The 17059-nt window shown below is 44.7% G+C and overlaps 1 protein-coding gene across 2 annotated transcripts in view; it reads right to left on the bottom strand.

The window, feature by feature from the left end:
- The window catches only part of COPS7A (COP9 signalosome subunit 7A), a 490679-nt gene that overhangs the window by 333726 nt on the left and 139894 nt on the right, over positions 1 to 17059 (bottom strand). For both annotated transcript variants that reach the window (XM_044079590.1, XM_044079591.1), the window contains exon 2: positions 15729 to 15901. In XM_044079590.1, coding sequence (XP_043935525.1) covers positions 15729 to 15890 — 162 coding nt within the window. In that variant the 5' untranslated portion in view covers positions 15891 to 15901. The remainder of the gene's footprint in view (positions 1 to 15728; positions 15902 to 17059) is intronic.

Below are 17059 nucleotides of genomic sequence, written 5' to 3' on the forward strand. Positions count from 1 at the left end.
GTTAGGGGACACAAAATACCAGACAGGAATACCTGCAGTTCTTTTACTGTTCAGTCAAAGGTGATCCAGTTTCTTACCACTTAATGCTTTTGTGCCATCATCTTATTACACAAAAATTACTCATTTACCAAGCTTGTTGCCACGAGACATATATTTAGGTGCTATGCCAAATCTTGTTGCCATGGGACATTCATATATCAAATGCAGTGACTTTAAAAAAATTGCAAGCTTTCAAATCAGTTAAAAAAATGCAGAGAGACTGAAACATCAAGCCGCGGTAATGAAGTGCTTTATATGTGGGAGTAAGAAAAAAAACTAGTTACGTGGAACAAAGGATCATTTGTTAAAGACATAGTGGGGACTGCAAAAAGGAGAAGAATCCAAGTATGGCATGGAAGGACTACAAAAAGCATTGCACAGTATCCCACGTTCATGGATAAGAGGCTGCTGAAAAATGTACAAGACACCCTAGGATTACATTACAGTGAAACAGTGGCAGATCACTCTGCAGTTAAGCCACGATAAAGGACAAATTATTATTCCAGGGATAAAAATTCAAAAGGGAGATATGCCAAGGTGACTCTCTGTCACAGCTGCTATTCTGTCTTGCCCTTAACCAGTTAAGCTGTTTACTTAACATATTTGGTCATGGCTACAATTTGGCTCCAAGAAAACAACAAAGTGTAAAGACGTCTCATCTTTTTTTGTAGATGATTTAAAATCATATAGTTCATCAGATAAGGAACTGAAAGCACAACTGCAAGCGGTCAAAACTTTTTTCAGATGGTATTAAGAATGTAATTTGATCTTGATAACTGTGCAAAAGCAGCCTTTAAAGCAGGAAACTGCAGCACCAAGAAAACATCAGTTTGGGAGAGGAAAGTGATATAAAAAAATTGAGCAAGAGGGTGTATAAATATCTGGGAATTGATGAAGGATCAACAATAAAACATGAACAAATGTGAATAAAACTTAGTAAAAAATATTTTAGAAGACTAAAATCAATACAGAAAATAGCACTGACATCTAGGAACAAAATCCAAGCTATAAACCAATTTGCTCTTCCTGTCCTAACTTAACAGTTTTGGAATGATTGGGCCCCAAAAGGTGTTGGACAGAAAAACAAGGATGCTTCAAGCTCATCAAATGATATACTGAGACTATATACTTCCCATTCTGAAGGAAGTATGGGCCTCCTCTAAATTTACTGGATGTGCATAACTTGCAATCGTTGGACTGCATACACATCTGCTGCCCTCAAGATCCAAACATAGTGAAAGTTTTGAAACATCCTAAGTCTAAGATGACTTCCATGATTACTTTAGCAGAAGCATATGTGTCAACCAGAATGGAAATCACACCAGAAGTAGATAAAAATCAGGCAACAAATGAATATGCCAAGAAATAAAAGAAAGAATAAAAGATGAAGGCTGAGATGAGAAAGCAAGAAATCTGGAAATGCATAAATGCAGTTGCAAGTATAGAAAACGTTTTCAACAACATCATGTTCATCAGGCTCAGACACAGGAATGGTTAAGGACAGGTGAATTTAGCCAAAAGATGAAAGTTAATATTGGCGTCCCAAGACAGTGGACTACGTACATGTTGGTTTATGAAGTCCACTGAACATGAGAGAAACAGGCAAATGTAGGTTTTGTAAAACAGAATTGGATCAGTCGCACATCTTGTCGCTGGCTAATGGCAGAAGGCCTGTATACTGAAAAGCATAATAATGTTGCAAGACTGTTATATTGGGGATTGTGCAAACATTTTAACACTGAAGTACCTGAAAAACACTGGAAACATGAACAGCAATGCATTATGGAAAATGAAGTTTATATCACATGGACCCATTACCAACAGTTCAAAAAACAGATGCGAGAAAACCAGACACAGTATTCCATGAAAAGAAGACAAAAGAAGCAGTAAATCACTGAAATTGCTACACCCAGTGACTACAGTGTCTTACATACAGAGAGACACAAAGTCATAAAATAAGGAGATCAATGGATTGACACAAATTAGTCTTTGAGGCTGAGGCATGAGAATAGCTCTGCTCAATCTGTTTGACAACTTAACATTACCAGGATTTATAGAGGTAGAAACAAGTGCAATATGGAAGAAGATACCCAGACAGTTCCAACAGTAATACTAGCAACGAGTCTTATAAAAAGGAATTTACAATTGTACTTAGACATGTTACCGATACAAGTAACTCCATAAGAATTGCAGCACAAGTCATTACTGGACACACTGCAGGTGCTTTGAACAGCACTTTTGGTTAACATCAAAGATTAATACAATACTAATTTCATGAACTTGAATCATACTTTGACTTAGGAATGGGCTCCATTCCTGTCATGGTATTAGAAACCAAAAACACTTGGAAGAGTTAGAGTACATAATGGGAAAATTAGAAGTTATGTACCTACCATAACGTTCCATGTTAGTTGTCTTCTTCTATCCTTCTTTCTTGCTGGATGGGTTCAGAGCCGAACCTCGGCTCCGACTCGGCCACTCTAAAAGCTCAAGAGCTAGTTCCACCGGCTCGAGGCTCCTCTATATCCCACAATGCTAGGCGGTAACTCCTCAGATCTCGTTTGTAAGCTAGGCCCAGCTAGAAAAATTCCATTATATGGAAAAGGGTAACCCACCTCTACAGGCTGACTGTGAGATGTCCTAAACCTAACAGAGGAAAACATACATACATATATATATATATATATATATATATATATATGTATAGAGAGAGAGAGAGGGAGGGGTGGTAAAGCGTGGGAGAAAAGGATAGAAAGGTCACAAAACAACCTCCTCTAGGTCTGTCCAAGCTAGGGGGAAGGAGGTGGGACGCAGAAAGAAGGAGAAGAAGACAACTAACATGGAACGTTATGGTAGGTACATAACTTCTTAATGTTAAGTTGTCTATCTCGCCTTCATTCTTGCTGGATGGGACCGCGTCCCTAGCACCTTGTCCCGGGTGGTCTATCGGAACAGACTCTTGAGTACAGTGGAACCAAAGTTGGCTCGGTCCCTAGAGGCTAAGTCCAACTTGTAATGAGAAATGAAAGTATGGGGAGAAGCCCAAGTAGCTGCAGAACAAATCGAATCAATAGGCAGTCTGTCTTGGAAAGCTATAGATGTGGCTAAAGCTCTAGTTGAATGAGCCCTGGGTTTGGTTGGCAACTGTTGATGTCTGATCTTATACACAAAGGTAATCAACGAAGTAAGCCATCTAGAAAGAGATACCTTAGAAACTGGAAGGCCCATTCTACCTTCTGCATAGGAAACAAACAGTTGATCAGACTTCCTGAATTGTTTGGTCCTGTCTAAATAGTACCTAAGTTGGCGATGAACATCTAACCCATGTAATTGTTGTTCTGATCTGTTCGAATAGTTAGGAAAGAACACAGGAAGATCAATGGTTTGATTGAAATTTGCCGGTGAAGCTACCTTAGGCAAAAAGGACGGGTTAGTACGTAAGGACACCCTATCCTTATGAAACAAAAGATAAGGGGATCGACTACACAGAGCATGGAGTTCAGAGGCTCTTCTGGCTGAAGTAATAGCTACCAAAAAGAGTGTTTTCCAAGATAGTAACTTCATTGAGCATGAAGCCGCAGGTTCAAAGGGGGGGGGAGAATTAAGGACGCCAGAACCAAGTTGAGATCCCATTGAGGAGGAGGATCCCTGATAGGTGGTTTGAGGAGTTTTAACTCCCTTTAAAAAGGCTTTGCAGAGTTTGAGAGACATAATGGAGGACTCTGAGACTCCAACATGAAAGTTAGATATAGCTGCCAATTGAACTTTGATGGTAGATGGAGACGAACCTGAGTGGAAAAGTTCGGCTAGAAAGTCCAAAACTGATTGAATGGAAGCAGTGAAAGGATCAATATCCTTTGAATGCGCCCAACAGGAAAAACGTTTCCACTTACTATGATAAATCTTCCGAGTGGAAGATTTATGAGAGGCTATCAAAATATCTCGAACTGAGTGAGATATTAGAGGAAGCCTGGCTAGAGTTGGAATTGGAGAAACCACGCTGTGAGGTTCAGAGAAGGGAGGGAGTGGTGCAACTGACCCGACTGATGGGTCAAAGAGGTCTGGAACTGGGTCCAGATGCCAGGGTTGCTCTAACAGATAACGGTGAAGAAATGGGAACCAAACCTGTCGAGGCCAGTAAGGGGCAATGAGGATCATGGAAGCTTTCTGAGCGATGGCTTTCTGTATTAGTTGAGATATCCGTGGGAAGGGAGGAAAAGCATACAGAAGTCCCCGGGGCCAATCGTGGACTAGAGCGTCTCTGCTGGGGTGGCCTGGTTGGTGAAAGAGGGTGAATAAATCGTCGCACTTGCTGTTTTGGGGAGTAGCAGAAAGGTCGCAGCAAGGCCGGCCCCACTTTCGAAAAACTTTCTCCAACACTGAATTCTTCAGAGACCACTCGTGAGGCATGAGAATAGCTCTGCTCAATTTGTCCACAATCACATTGGACTTCCGAATGCGTTGCTAACAGAAACCGCTGAGAAGAAATCGCCCATTGCCACAGTCTGAGTGCCTCTCGACATAGGGGTAGGATCTGGTTCCGCCTTGTTTGTTGATGTACCACACTACAGACATATTGTCTGTCTGAATTGCTATAGTTCCTTTGGGAAGAGAGTCTTGTAGGGCTTGCAATGCTAGAAGCACTGCTCTCATCTCTAGGACATTTATGTGCAAGTGGCGCTCAAAGGTTGCCACATGCCTTGGACCGTCCTGCCCTGGTAATGCCCCCCCCCACCCAATCAGGGAGGCGTCCGTTGTCAGTGTAGCAACCGGAGGGGGAGGAACAAAGGGTCTCCCTAGGAAGAGCTGGGGGGATGTGATCCACCAAGAAAGATGATTCCTGCACGATTGTGTTATCACAATGGAATGGGACATTGGAAGTTGTTGGTATGACCATTGTGTGAAGAGCATCCATTGTAAGATTCTCATGTGGAATCGGGCTAAAGGGAGGAGAGGGATAGCAGCCGCCATTATCCCTAAGACCTTCAGGATCAGTCTGACTTTGATCTTGTTGCTCTGCAAGACAAGAGAGACTTGTCTGTGTATGTCTGCTATTCTCTGCTCTGTGAGTCTGGCTGACATGTTGACTGTGTCTAGATTTGTGCCTATGAAGGTAATAACACAAGGCGACAAGACAGACTTTTCGTAATTTATTGAAATGCCTAGTGTTTGACATGTGTGAAAGGTGTAGTCTCTGGCAAGAAGCAGAAGATGCTTGGTGGGGGCTGTAAGGAGCCAGTCGTCCAAATACGGAAACACTTGGAATCCTTGTCGTCTCAGATGAGAGGCGACCACTGCCATGCATTTGGTAAACACTCGGGGGGCTGTAGTGAGTCCAAAGGGCAGGGTCCTGAATTGGAAATGACTGCTTCCCAGCCTGAAGCGGAGGAATCTCCTGGAGCGTCGGCTCATTCTGATGTGATAGTACGCATCCTGGAGATCTATAGAGCACATCCAGTTGTCCCGGCCCAAAAGGGGCAGAATGGACTGCAGCGTGACCATCCGAAATTTTGTTTTCTTGACAAACTTGTTCAAGTTGCTGAGATCCAAAATGGGTCTCCAGTCCCCTGTTTTCTTTGGAACCAAAAAGAATTTGGAGTAGATTCCGGATCCTTGTTGGTCTGCTGGAACTGGTTGAATGGCTCTTTTTGCCAGCAGCTTTGAAATTTCTAGTGCTGCTTGCTCCCTTTGACTGGGTGGAACGTCTGGAAGGGATTTTCCTGACTGCTTTGGAATGCGAAAGAAAGAGATTCTGTAGCCTTCGGAAATTATAGACTGTACCCATTTGTCTTGAGTGAGGGAAAGCCAGGCTTTTGGATACAGTGATAATCTTCCCCAGACTGCCTCCGAAGGTGGACAGCCGGGCAACACCTCAGGGATGCTGAAAGGGCTTGTCAGAGAAGGACTCTCGACTGCCCTGATTCTACGGCCCTCTGCCTCTAGGGACGCTGCCTACCATTATTGTTCCCCTCTGCCTCTAGAGGGAATCGACTCTGTGCCAGGCAAAACTCCCTGTGGTTGCTTATGGAACCACATCTTTCCTTCTGGCCTTTGGGGTAAGGCCTAGAAGGAGTAGAAAACGGACTACGGCAGAGAGTCTTGCCTTCAGTCTCGCACCTAGTCAGGGTTTCCTTCACTTGAGGACCAAAGAGGGATGATCCATCAATGGGGAGTTAGTGAAGGGCCTTGAAAGGGTCCCGCAGTTACATAGCCGCATCCAGGCGTGCCGACGTAAGGCCACACCTGTACCTGCCGCTCTACTCGCTCCATCCGCCGCATATGAAAGGAGGCGCATGGAGGAGTTAACTATTGAGTTAAGGGTCGCCAGCTGAGAGTTCATCCTATCCTGAAAACCGCAGCTGTTGGATCCTTTAACATTTCACTCGCTTCCTTGAGCAAATCCTCTGAAGACGAGTGAAATGACACAGGTAATTCAGCGGCGATAGAAAAGGTCGCTGATGAGAACATCCGCTTCCGCATCTGTCCATAGTCCTAGACTCCTTGTTAGGAGGATGAACAGGCACTGAAGGATCAGCTAGCTCCTTCTTGGTGGCCGCAGCCACCACCATAGCATCAACACAGACGCCTTTGGTCAAGAATTCTTTGTCCTTGGGGGCAGTGATAAATTTTGATGGTCTCCTGGGGGTGGGTTCCACTGAGTCAGGAGCCGTCCAGGCCTTCTTTGCCACCACTTGCATAAGGGGGTCAAAGGGAGGGGACACCCAGGAGGTGGAAGGGCGAGAGCCAAACACCTCAAGATACACCAATTCATCCTCTGAAGGGTTGAGGGCTGGCCAATTCCCCCTCTGTTTTAAGATTTCGAGGATGTCTGCAAAGGAGACATCTTCAGAGGGGGAACGAGGGGAACCTTCAGAATCCTCTAAATCAGTGTCAGAGGTTACAGACTCAGTGGAGTCAATGTGCTTCCTCTTGCACTGCCTCTTCCTAGGGGCTCTCCTACCGGGTCAGGAGAGGCCTCTGAAGAGGAGGAGATCCCCACTGGGGAAACTTGAGGAGCTGGCTCTCTACAATCCGGGATGAGGGGGTGAGAAGAAATCACCGCAGGCACCGTGGAAGGAGGGGCAGATGGAGCAGACTGTGGGGTTGAACCAGGTTCTAACACGCTCCTCATGACCTCGAAGGCACCCCTGTCAGGCAGAGCCAGAGATCTCCGCTCCAAAAAGCTGAAAACCTCCCCCGGCACCGACAGTAATGGCTCCGAGGCCGATGTCGGAGCCGAACTCACCAGCGCCGAAACACCGAGTGGGAGAGCGGGTTCGGACAAGGGTCCGATGCCACTCGCCCCCTCGGAGCCGACGAGGGAAGTCCGGCGCCGAGATTCCTCCAGAGAAGACATCGGAGCAGACGACGGCACCGAAGACAAGGGTATCGGTTCTGACGCAGCCACAGTCTCGGGTTCGAGCCGCCCTGGCTCCGAACTCAAAGGAGTCAGAGGAGGAACATTTTGAGTGACGGGATTAGCCATCGACTGTTGAGTTGGGCTCTGAAGCATTTGTCCAGTGCCTCGGACTTGAGAAGTCGACTCACCACCCTCTGAAGGTCATGATCTGACAGTCTTGACGACCTAGAGGAGTGAGATCTATGGCTCTGTTCAGACAACAATGGCGATGCTGGAGCCGAATGAACGGAGCCGATAGATGGTGACCTTGACCTCTTCCTGGAAGTCGGTTCCGATAACTTTATTGGAGCCGACTCAGCGATGTCCGGAGCCAAGGAAACAGTAGAAATATGTGTTCGAGAATCATCGGCTCCAGCCGGAGCCGATGTTCGAACAGACTTTGAAGCCCCAGGGGACTCAGACACTGGAGCCGATGGTCTGGTAGGCTTGGAGGGTTTCAAGATTGAGTCGGGGACCTCAGGCTTTAATAAGCCCCTTAAATGAGCTTATTTTTTCGCTCCTGCAGGACTCTAGGGCTGAAACCATGGCAAACAGCACAGGAGTCCTGCAGGTGCAAAGGTCCCAGGCTGTATACAAAAGAAGTGTGACCGTCTGTCAGAGACATCTTCTGACAGCACGAGTCACACTTCTTAAAGCCTGAGACCTTTGATTCTTTAGACATTTCTAAAGAAGAAAGTGTAATCACTTACACTCACACACACACACACACACACACACACACACACACACAGACTACACTAATTGAAAATTAAATTAAACTAATTAAATCAAATAATTAAATCAAATAATTCCTACAAAAAGACGGTCACTCCAACTACTAGGAAGGGAGGGACGGGGCCTAAAGGCCTAAGGGAAGAACTCTTGAGAGTTTTTTGGAAAAGAAGGGGAGAATTTGGAAGGGGATGGTAAGAAACTACCTAATTTAGTAAATAATAAAGAAAAATTAACTTAAAAGGGGGTCTACCTTAGTTAAACTTAGTTTTAAGCAACTAACCTGAAGAGCCGGTTGGAAGAGCACCTCGATCGCTATAGCGGCAAACGAGATCTGAGGAGTTACCGCCTAGCATTGTGGGATACAGGGGAGCCTCGAGCCGGTGGAACTAGCTCTCAAGCTTTTAGAGTGGCCGAGTCGGAGCCAAGGTTCGGCTCCGAACCCATCCAGCAAGAATGAAGGCGAGATAGACAACTTAACATTTAGAGATTTCTGGCGCATGGGAAGAGTTACACCAAAGAATGTTCTTGGCATACTATACCATGAGAAACATCACAGCACATAATACCAGCGAGGTCATCACTCAGGAAAGTCACCGTAAGGAATGACACAGGCACACTCCTGCACACGTGGCTGCCTTTGTTCTCTCTCGCGCTCTTTGTAGTAAGCAAAATTCTAGCTGCATCAAGTAGACATACATACATAACTCTGCTTTACAGCCACATTTTTCTTTGTTTCTTTTTTTTTTAACTGATAACTTCTTACTAGCTAATATACAATAGTAAAAGAGAGATTATAATGTTTCCTCCTCCCTCAAACTGTACGACACTTTTGTACACTGTTTTAGTCAAGGTCTCTTGACTCAAAGGGCTCAAGTCTTATTCTACTTGTACTCATTAAAAAGAGAAAGGAAAGAGAGAGAGAGAGAAATTCTATTTACTGGATGGGGCAAATCACCTGTGCACCAAGAATCCCTACTGGAGGCAGGGAAATTTCCAATGCACTAGCTCTCCAACTCAACAACAAAAGGGTAAGCCAAACCCTCCAGCAAAAAGAAAAACATAAGTAAGGTTTATTCAGGATGAAAACCTTTGGGGAAGGCTCATTCTGCAAACTGGGTACTCTGCTATCTTCTAACCACATGGTGATTACATTAAAGATTAAATCTCGGTACTTGTGGCAAAAAGTACAGTTTTGTACCTACCATAAATGTAGATGTTCGAGGATCCACATTGCTGCAGTCCTAACTATTGGGTAGTCCGCTGTCCAGTCGGCCCAAATACCAAAGAGGATTGATGTCGGTCAGGGCGCATTAGACTGACGTCAGTACGTCAGGGTACTAATGCGCATGACCGACATCATATCCTCAGTCTTTTCTTGCCCCAGATGTCAGAAGACCCTGAAAAGATAAGGCCAAAAACCAAAAACTCCCAACATATCTGCACCAAAATATATATATATATACAAAATATACAAAATTAGCAGAATATAACCTCACCTACACAACCACCCCTAAACACAGAGGGGAAGGAGGGAGGGTAATTGACTGCAGCAATGTGGATCCTCGAACATCTACATTTATGGTAGGTACAAAACTGTACTATGTTCTTCATTCCACATTGCTGCAGTCCTAACTATTGGGTAGAATCCCAAAGCAGAGGTAAGGGAGGCTGGCAAATCATAAGGAAGCAGGAGCTGATAACATGCCTTGCAAAATAGCTGTGGCAAAACCAGCCCTAGACTTAGAGTAGAGAGGAAGGTGGTAATGCTTAGAGAAAGTATGCACTGAACTCCAAGTAGCTGCCTCCAAAATATCCTTAGTTGCCACTCCTTAAAAAGCTGTTGAAGTGGCAGTAGCCCTAGTGGAATGAGGCCTAATCCCAGCTGGAATCTCCTTGCCATGATGGGAATAACAAAATGCAATGCAAAACCCAATCCACCTAGAAATAGTTTGTTTTGACACAGGCTTGCCCTGAGAACTCAAAGCAAAAGAAACAAACAACTGCTGAGACTGCCTAAAATCCGTAGTCCTGCTCAAATAATAACGCAATTGCCGGTGTACATCCAAAGTGTGCAAAATCTTTTCCCCTTTATTTTGGGGATCTGCATAAAACGTAGGCAAATGAATAGTTTGGTTTAAAGCCACACTAGAAACCACTTTAGGCATAAAGGAAGGATTAGTACGTAATGATACCCTATCCTTATGAAAAATCAAAAAAGGCTCAACCGCCATAAGGGCCTGTAACTCAGAAACCCTTCTTGCAGAAGTAATGGCCAACAAAAAAGCAGTCTTCCATGACAAGTATTTCAGGTCAGCAGTAGCTGCAGGCTCAAAAGGTTGTAGAGTAAGTTTCTCCAACACAAAATTGAGATCCCAAGCAGGAGTAGGAGCTCTACGTGGGGGTCTTATATTCTTCGCCCCTCTAAGAAATTGCTTGAACAAAGGATGTGAAAACAATGGTGGGTCACAATCATAGTGAGCTGAAATTGCTGCAGCATGAATCTTAATGGAAGAGAAAGACAAACCTTTGTCCAATAACTCAGTAAGATATTGAAGAGCCACACTCAAATTAGGCTCTGAAATCTCCAAATTCTTTGCTGCAGTCCAAAATAAAAATCTCTTCCATTTTTCTGCGTACACTTTCCTTGTACTAGGTCTTCTGGCTTCCATAATCACATTTAAAACTTGTTGAGGAAGTTGAGACCTGCTGTCCTTCACAACAGAATATGCCAGGCTGTTAGATGAAGAGAGTGAAGCTTGACATTGAGCAGACGACCGTCCTTCTGAGACAACAGATGTGGAATCAAGGGTAAAGGCCATGGAGGCTTCTTTACCAGACTCCTCAGTAATGGGTACCAGTGCTGCCGAGGCCAATTTGGAGCTATTAAAATCATCCTTGGCTTGTCTTGTCTGACCTTTAGAAGCACCTTTGGAAGAAGAGGCAGAGGTGGAAACGCATACACATGAAGATTTTTCCAACTGAAAGAAAGAGCATCCACTTTCCAAGCTGTGTGATGAAACCTCTTTGTGCAAAACTTTGGCAGCTGGTGGTTTAGTGGAGAAGCGAACAGATCTATGTCTGGAGTTCCCCAGGACACTGTCAACTTTGAAATACATGAAGATCCAGTTTCCACCGTGGGGATCCATGATTTGTCTGCTTAACACATCTGCTAAGGAGTTCTGTGCTCCCGCAGAAACCTTGCCTGAAGAGTTAGTTGCAAGCTTAGCGCAGTCTCCCATAAAATCATTGCTTGCCTGCACAATGGGTAAGAATGTGTTCCCCTTGTTTGTTGATGTACCACATGACAGTTGTGTTGTCTGTTAGAATCAACACCTGCCCTGGAAGAAGTAACTCCTTGAAAGCCATTAATGCAAACTGGACTGCTAACATCTCCTTCATGTTGATATGTAGATGCTGTAGTCTGGCAGGCCACTTGTCTTGTATCCACTTTCCATTTAGATGAGCTCCCCAAGCAATGTCTGAGGCATCTGTCGTTAGAATTTGACTCGCCTCTGGCCGGGTCACAGAGAGTCCCTTGTTTAGGTGACATTCCTGAGCCCACCACAAAAATTCCTTTTGAATGCAAGGTATTATTTGAATGACAGTGTCCAAATCCTGGCAGTGCTGTGTCCATACATTTTGAGATACCATTGTAGCTTCCTCATATGCAGTTTGGCATTGGGAAGCACCAGAATACAAGATGCCATGAACCCTAAGGCTTGAAGGACTGTCCTTGCAGTCAGCCCGACTGAAGAGATAGTTGATGGAAGTAACTGGAAAGATTCTTTTGTTTGTCCGGGGTTAAAAGGCCATCTGCTGCTGTATTCAGTCTCACACCCAGAAAGCACATGTCTTGAGAGGGTACTAGACTGGACTTTATTTCGCTCACAGAATACCCTAGGCATCTTAGCATTGCTATGACATATTCCAAATGCTGTAGAAGGTCTTCCTTTTCTTGAGCCAGAATCAGGCAATCGCCCAAGTAAGGATAGAGTTGAATTCCTTTTAGCCTGAAGTAAGCTATCACTGGAGCCAGAACCTTTGTGAATACTCTGGGCAGTAGATAAGCCAAAGGGCAATGCAGAGAACTGATAATGAGAATTTCCAGCTCGAAACGCAGATACTTTCTGCAACTTAGTCTTATAGGCACATGAAGGTAAGCTTCCTTGAGATCTAAAGTTACCATCCAGTGATCCTTGCCCAGCAGAGGTAAAAGCTGTTGTAACGCCAACATTTTGAACTTGGGAATGTCCAGATAAGTGTTGAGGATAGATAAATCCAAAATTGGTCTCCACGTGTTCCCCTTCTTAGTACTAGGAACAGGCGCGAATAAAATCCTAGGCCCCTTTCTCTCACAGGTGCCGCCTGAATGGCCCCTATTTGGAGTAGCTGAGAAATTTGCTTGTGAGCCTCTTGTCTTTGTAGAGGAGGAATGTCTGGCATGCCTTTGAAAGGAGGCAAGGTATGGAAATAAAACCTGTAACCGTGGTGAATGATATCCAGAACCCATTTGTCTTGGGTAATTAAATCCCAATTTTCTTTGAAAAGAGACAGTCTTCCTCCTAGAGGTGCCGCCAGGCGAGAAGGTACTGGCAGCTGAAAAGGCAGGTCATTGGGTCTGCTTACGAAAGGACTGACCCCTGCCCTCACCAGAAGTCTGAGCATGTGAACTCCTGCCCTAGGCCTAAAAGCACCTTGAGCTCTGCCCCTACCACGCCTAGACCTACCCCTAGACTGGGAATCATAAGCAGGATAAGTCCATCCCTTAGCAGGCCAATTTCTACTAAACTGGAGGCTGCACCTGCAAAAATCCTTAACAGTTTGCATAGACTTAGCCTTGTCCTCCATCTTCTTTAAAACTGCTTCCACAGGCTAACCAAACAACACATCAGACTGTAAAGGAGCATCCAAAATCCTTGTCTTAACATGCTCAGCTAAGTTCTGATCTCTCAACCAGGCGTGCCTCTTAAGAACAGAACCAGTGGCAGCCACCCTGGAAGAGGCCTGCACAGCATCAAAACCACATTGCAAGGAATGTTTACCCACTTGTTCAGACACATGAACTAAATCCTGCAACTCTTTACACTCAATACCTTCCGCCAGAGCATCCACCTTAGATTTCAACTGTGAAAGAAGATAATTTTGATATTTTAACATGTGAAACTGACAATTCAACGCCTCATGGCTAAAGTGGAAGAAGTATACACTTTCTTTCCCCATCTATCCAAAGCCCTTGCCTCTTTATCAGGAGGGACAGGATTTTTAACAACTGAGGCCTTCACACCTTTAGGCCCCTGAGAGAGTTTCCGGTCTGCCCTAGGACTCTTAAAAGATACTTATGAGCTTCAGGCACCCTATAATACCTATCCGTTTAACTGGGGCAGGAGGCAAAGAACTGGATTCAGGAAGCCTCTGCAAAACATCTTCCACCACATTCAAAACAGGAGGTATAGCTAAAGGCCTGTGCTGGGGTAAACAAGAATTCCCTAAGCCTTTTCCTGGAATCAGAGAAATCTTGACCTTCCCATTTAAAATGCTCCCTCATGGAATGCAGAGTCTCTGAAAATGAAAAATCCTCAGGAGGGGAAGCTGAAGGAGTAGAATCATCCACATCAGAATCAGAATAAGGAGGGTACTCCTGCAAGTCTTCAGCTGAAGACTCAGAAGCCTCCGAGCATTGCTCAAAACTCTCAAACTCAGATTCCACCCTAGGCCTCTTATCAGGAGGGGGCATAGAACCCCTTATCATAGTAATCAAATCCTCTGCCATTTTAAGCATATGTTTCTTAGGCAAAGACCCTGAAGTACTAGGAGAAACCCCCACTGAAGCAAAACTCGGCCTGCCCCTCAAAGAAGCCTTGGAAACAGAAGGGAGGCTCTGACCACCTTAGGGAGAGGGAAGAACAGCCACCTGAGAAGCCCCTCAGCCTGGCCTACTTCCTGAGAGGATACATCCTGTAACAGTAAAGTCTCTCCTGAGACTCCAAAGAAACACCTGGCAAAACCTCAGGCTCCACTGAGCCCTCTAAAGAACCGACGTCTAGGACTGTCGGTTCCTCCACTCTAGGCTTTGCTGTTTTGTCCTTGCATTTTTTAGCCGAAGCCGGCGCCGGAGCATCCGACGGCATTTTATAATTACAACGCTTCCCAAACACTAACCTGGCACAGTCTAACCTTCTCTTAATAGTGCGTTTGTTAAATCTAGCACAAGAGCGGCATGCAACAACGCCGCGTTCAGGCCCTAAACAAGGTATACACAAAGTATGGTAATCCCTATGAGGTATCTGTTTCCCACAAGAAATACAGTTATTCACTTTTCTGACATCCGTTAAATACTGAGGCAAGAAAACCAAAATATTCCCCAATGGGGTACTTAGCCAACTTTGATTCGGTCTGAAACTCTGGCTTCAGAAACTTTCAGAACGCCAACCTGCACTCGCAAAATTGCTTCTGCATCGGACCATGCGGCAAAAAAGACTGAGGATATGATGTCGGTCATGCGCATTAGTACCCTGACGTACTGACGTCAGTCTAATGCGCCCTGACCGACGTCAGCCATATACTTTGGTATTCGGGCCGACTGGACAGCGGACTACCCAATAGTTAGGACTGCAGCAATGTGGAATGAAGAACATCAGTACGTCATGAAATTAGGTGAATCTTTAAACAGAAAGATAAACACCATCTACATTACACAGATAAATACAGTGTACAAGTACAAATGTGTTCAGTATGGTATTATGGCAGCACACTGGCACAGCTTACTGCTGCATAAATAGCTCTCTATTCCTCAGTTTAGTTCTTGGCCGAATCAACATTTACTCGTGGCTGTCTGGGTTTTTGCTGGCTACTCCAGTCTCTTCTTCCATCAAAAAGATGTGCATGGAGATAACTAGCACTCCTATAAACTGTGAATAAGTAGGAGTCTGCATGTGCATCCTGCAATAGGCTGGCGTTCTACACAGAACTGGCTCTCTGTCTTGTACTCACTGTATGGTTCCGCCATGACTCAAACGGATGAAGTAGGTACGAGAGACTGACAGACTGAATAAATAAAATATCATCAAAACACCATTACTGAACACAAACCAGCCTCACAAGTAGCAGCTTTCACAGTGACACAGGACAGAGTATCTGCCAAAGAACCTCCTCTCCTGACAACAGCAGAGATCTAGTATGTAACATTCCATGGCATACCACAGTAGTCTATGACCAAATAATCATATTTATCTAGCATTACATTTATTTAATTACATACAGCAACGTTCATGGTGAATTCTATTGTCATCTGGAGTTCTTTCCCAAGGACTCTCTGCTGACTCTCCTGGAAAAGTATCACAAGCTCAGTAAGAGCTACTTGGGCATCACAAGTAAATACACATACAACCTAATAACAATATATTTCTGATCACAACAGCTCCTTGATTTTAGTGCAGTGTGACCACCATATCCACAGTAGAAGCCAAACGTAGAAAAATACATAAGGCACACACATTGTCCTGGTGAGTCAAAATACACAATGGTTCTTTGCCATTGTTTGACTGTCTTAGTTTACCTCTTTCACATTGGGCATGTCAAGCAGCTCTCCAAAGACATAGACACCTGGCACGTCCAGCACCTGTTGAACCAAGTTTGCCAGCGCAGCACCCCTGGCCGCTTTTGCCAGAAGCAGAAACTGTTCCAGTGTCTGCCCACCACCCTTCACTTCTGTTGCCATGGTGATGCTCCCTAGGTAGAAAGGAGAAAAGTTCCATTTTGAAAACTGGAAAAAAAAATGTTACATAATCAGAACATCAGTGACCTAGATGCAAAGTGCAAAGTACAGTTTTGTACCTACCATAAATGTAGATGTCCGAACTGGATAGCATCTGCAGTCATAACAAATGGGTTGTCCTGTCGTCAGGCAGCCCTTCGGTCGGCCGGATTCCAAAGTCTGGGTCCGGCTTCGGCTGATGTCGCACTTCACCCGACGTCATCTCTGCTGGTCCTCGGGTATAATGGCATCAGCCGACGCCATTTTCCTCAGTGTTTCTTGCCCCAGATGCCAGTTGCCCTCTTGGAAGGCTAAATTTTGGATAAATGCCAATGTTTCCAAAAAAGTAGAAGGCAAACACAAAAAATAAGCATGTATGTACATATATACAAACAAATACACTATAAGAGACTCCCCAGCTAGCTATTAGGAGGGTAAATACCCTAGGAGTACCACAGAGGGAAGGAGGGGATCCTGACTGCAGATGCTATCCAGTTCGGACATCTACATTTATGGTAGGTACAAAACTGTACTATGTCCTTCATGGATGCATCTGCAGTCATAACAAATGGGTAGAATACCATAGCCAAACTAGGGGTGGAGGAAGAAAATTTATGGTAGTTAGGATCCCTTGCAGTACAGCAGTGGCAAACCCTGCTCGATCTAGAGTATAGAGGTAAATTATAATGCTTGGCAAATGTATGCACGGAGGTCCAAGTAGCCGCCTCAATAATGTATTTGGTTGCCACTCCTCGTAAGAAAGCTGTGGTAGTGGCTGTAGCCCTTGTAGAATGAGGTCTTATGTTCTGTGGAATTGGTTTTCCATGGTAGGAGTAACAGAATCTTATGCAATTTCCTATCCATTTGGAGATTGTCTGTTTGGAAATTGCTTTTCCTTCCCTTCCTGTTGCATAGGCTACTAAAAGCTGGTCAGTTTTTCTGTTACTTTTGGTTCTGTCCAGGTAGTAGCGTAACTGCCTATGTACATCCAAGGTATGCAGCAGTCTTTCCCCCCTGTTCTGTGGATTGGGAAAGAAGGTAGGTAGGTGGATTGCCTAGTTTAAAGACACTCTGGATACCACCTTAGGCATAAATGTAGGATTAGTTCTCATGGACACCCTATCTTGATGGAA

The sequence above is a fragment of the Protopterus annectens genome, chromosome 8.part0, assembly GCF_019279795.1.
Source record: "Protopterus annectens isolate FY-2018-M chromosome 8.part0, PAN1.0, whole genome shotgun sequence".
Classification (NCBI taxonomy): Eukaryota; Metazoa; Chordata; order Ceratodontiformes; family Protopteridae; genus Protopterus; species Protopterus annectens.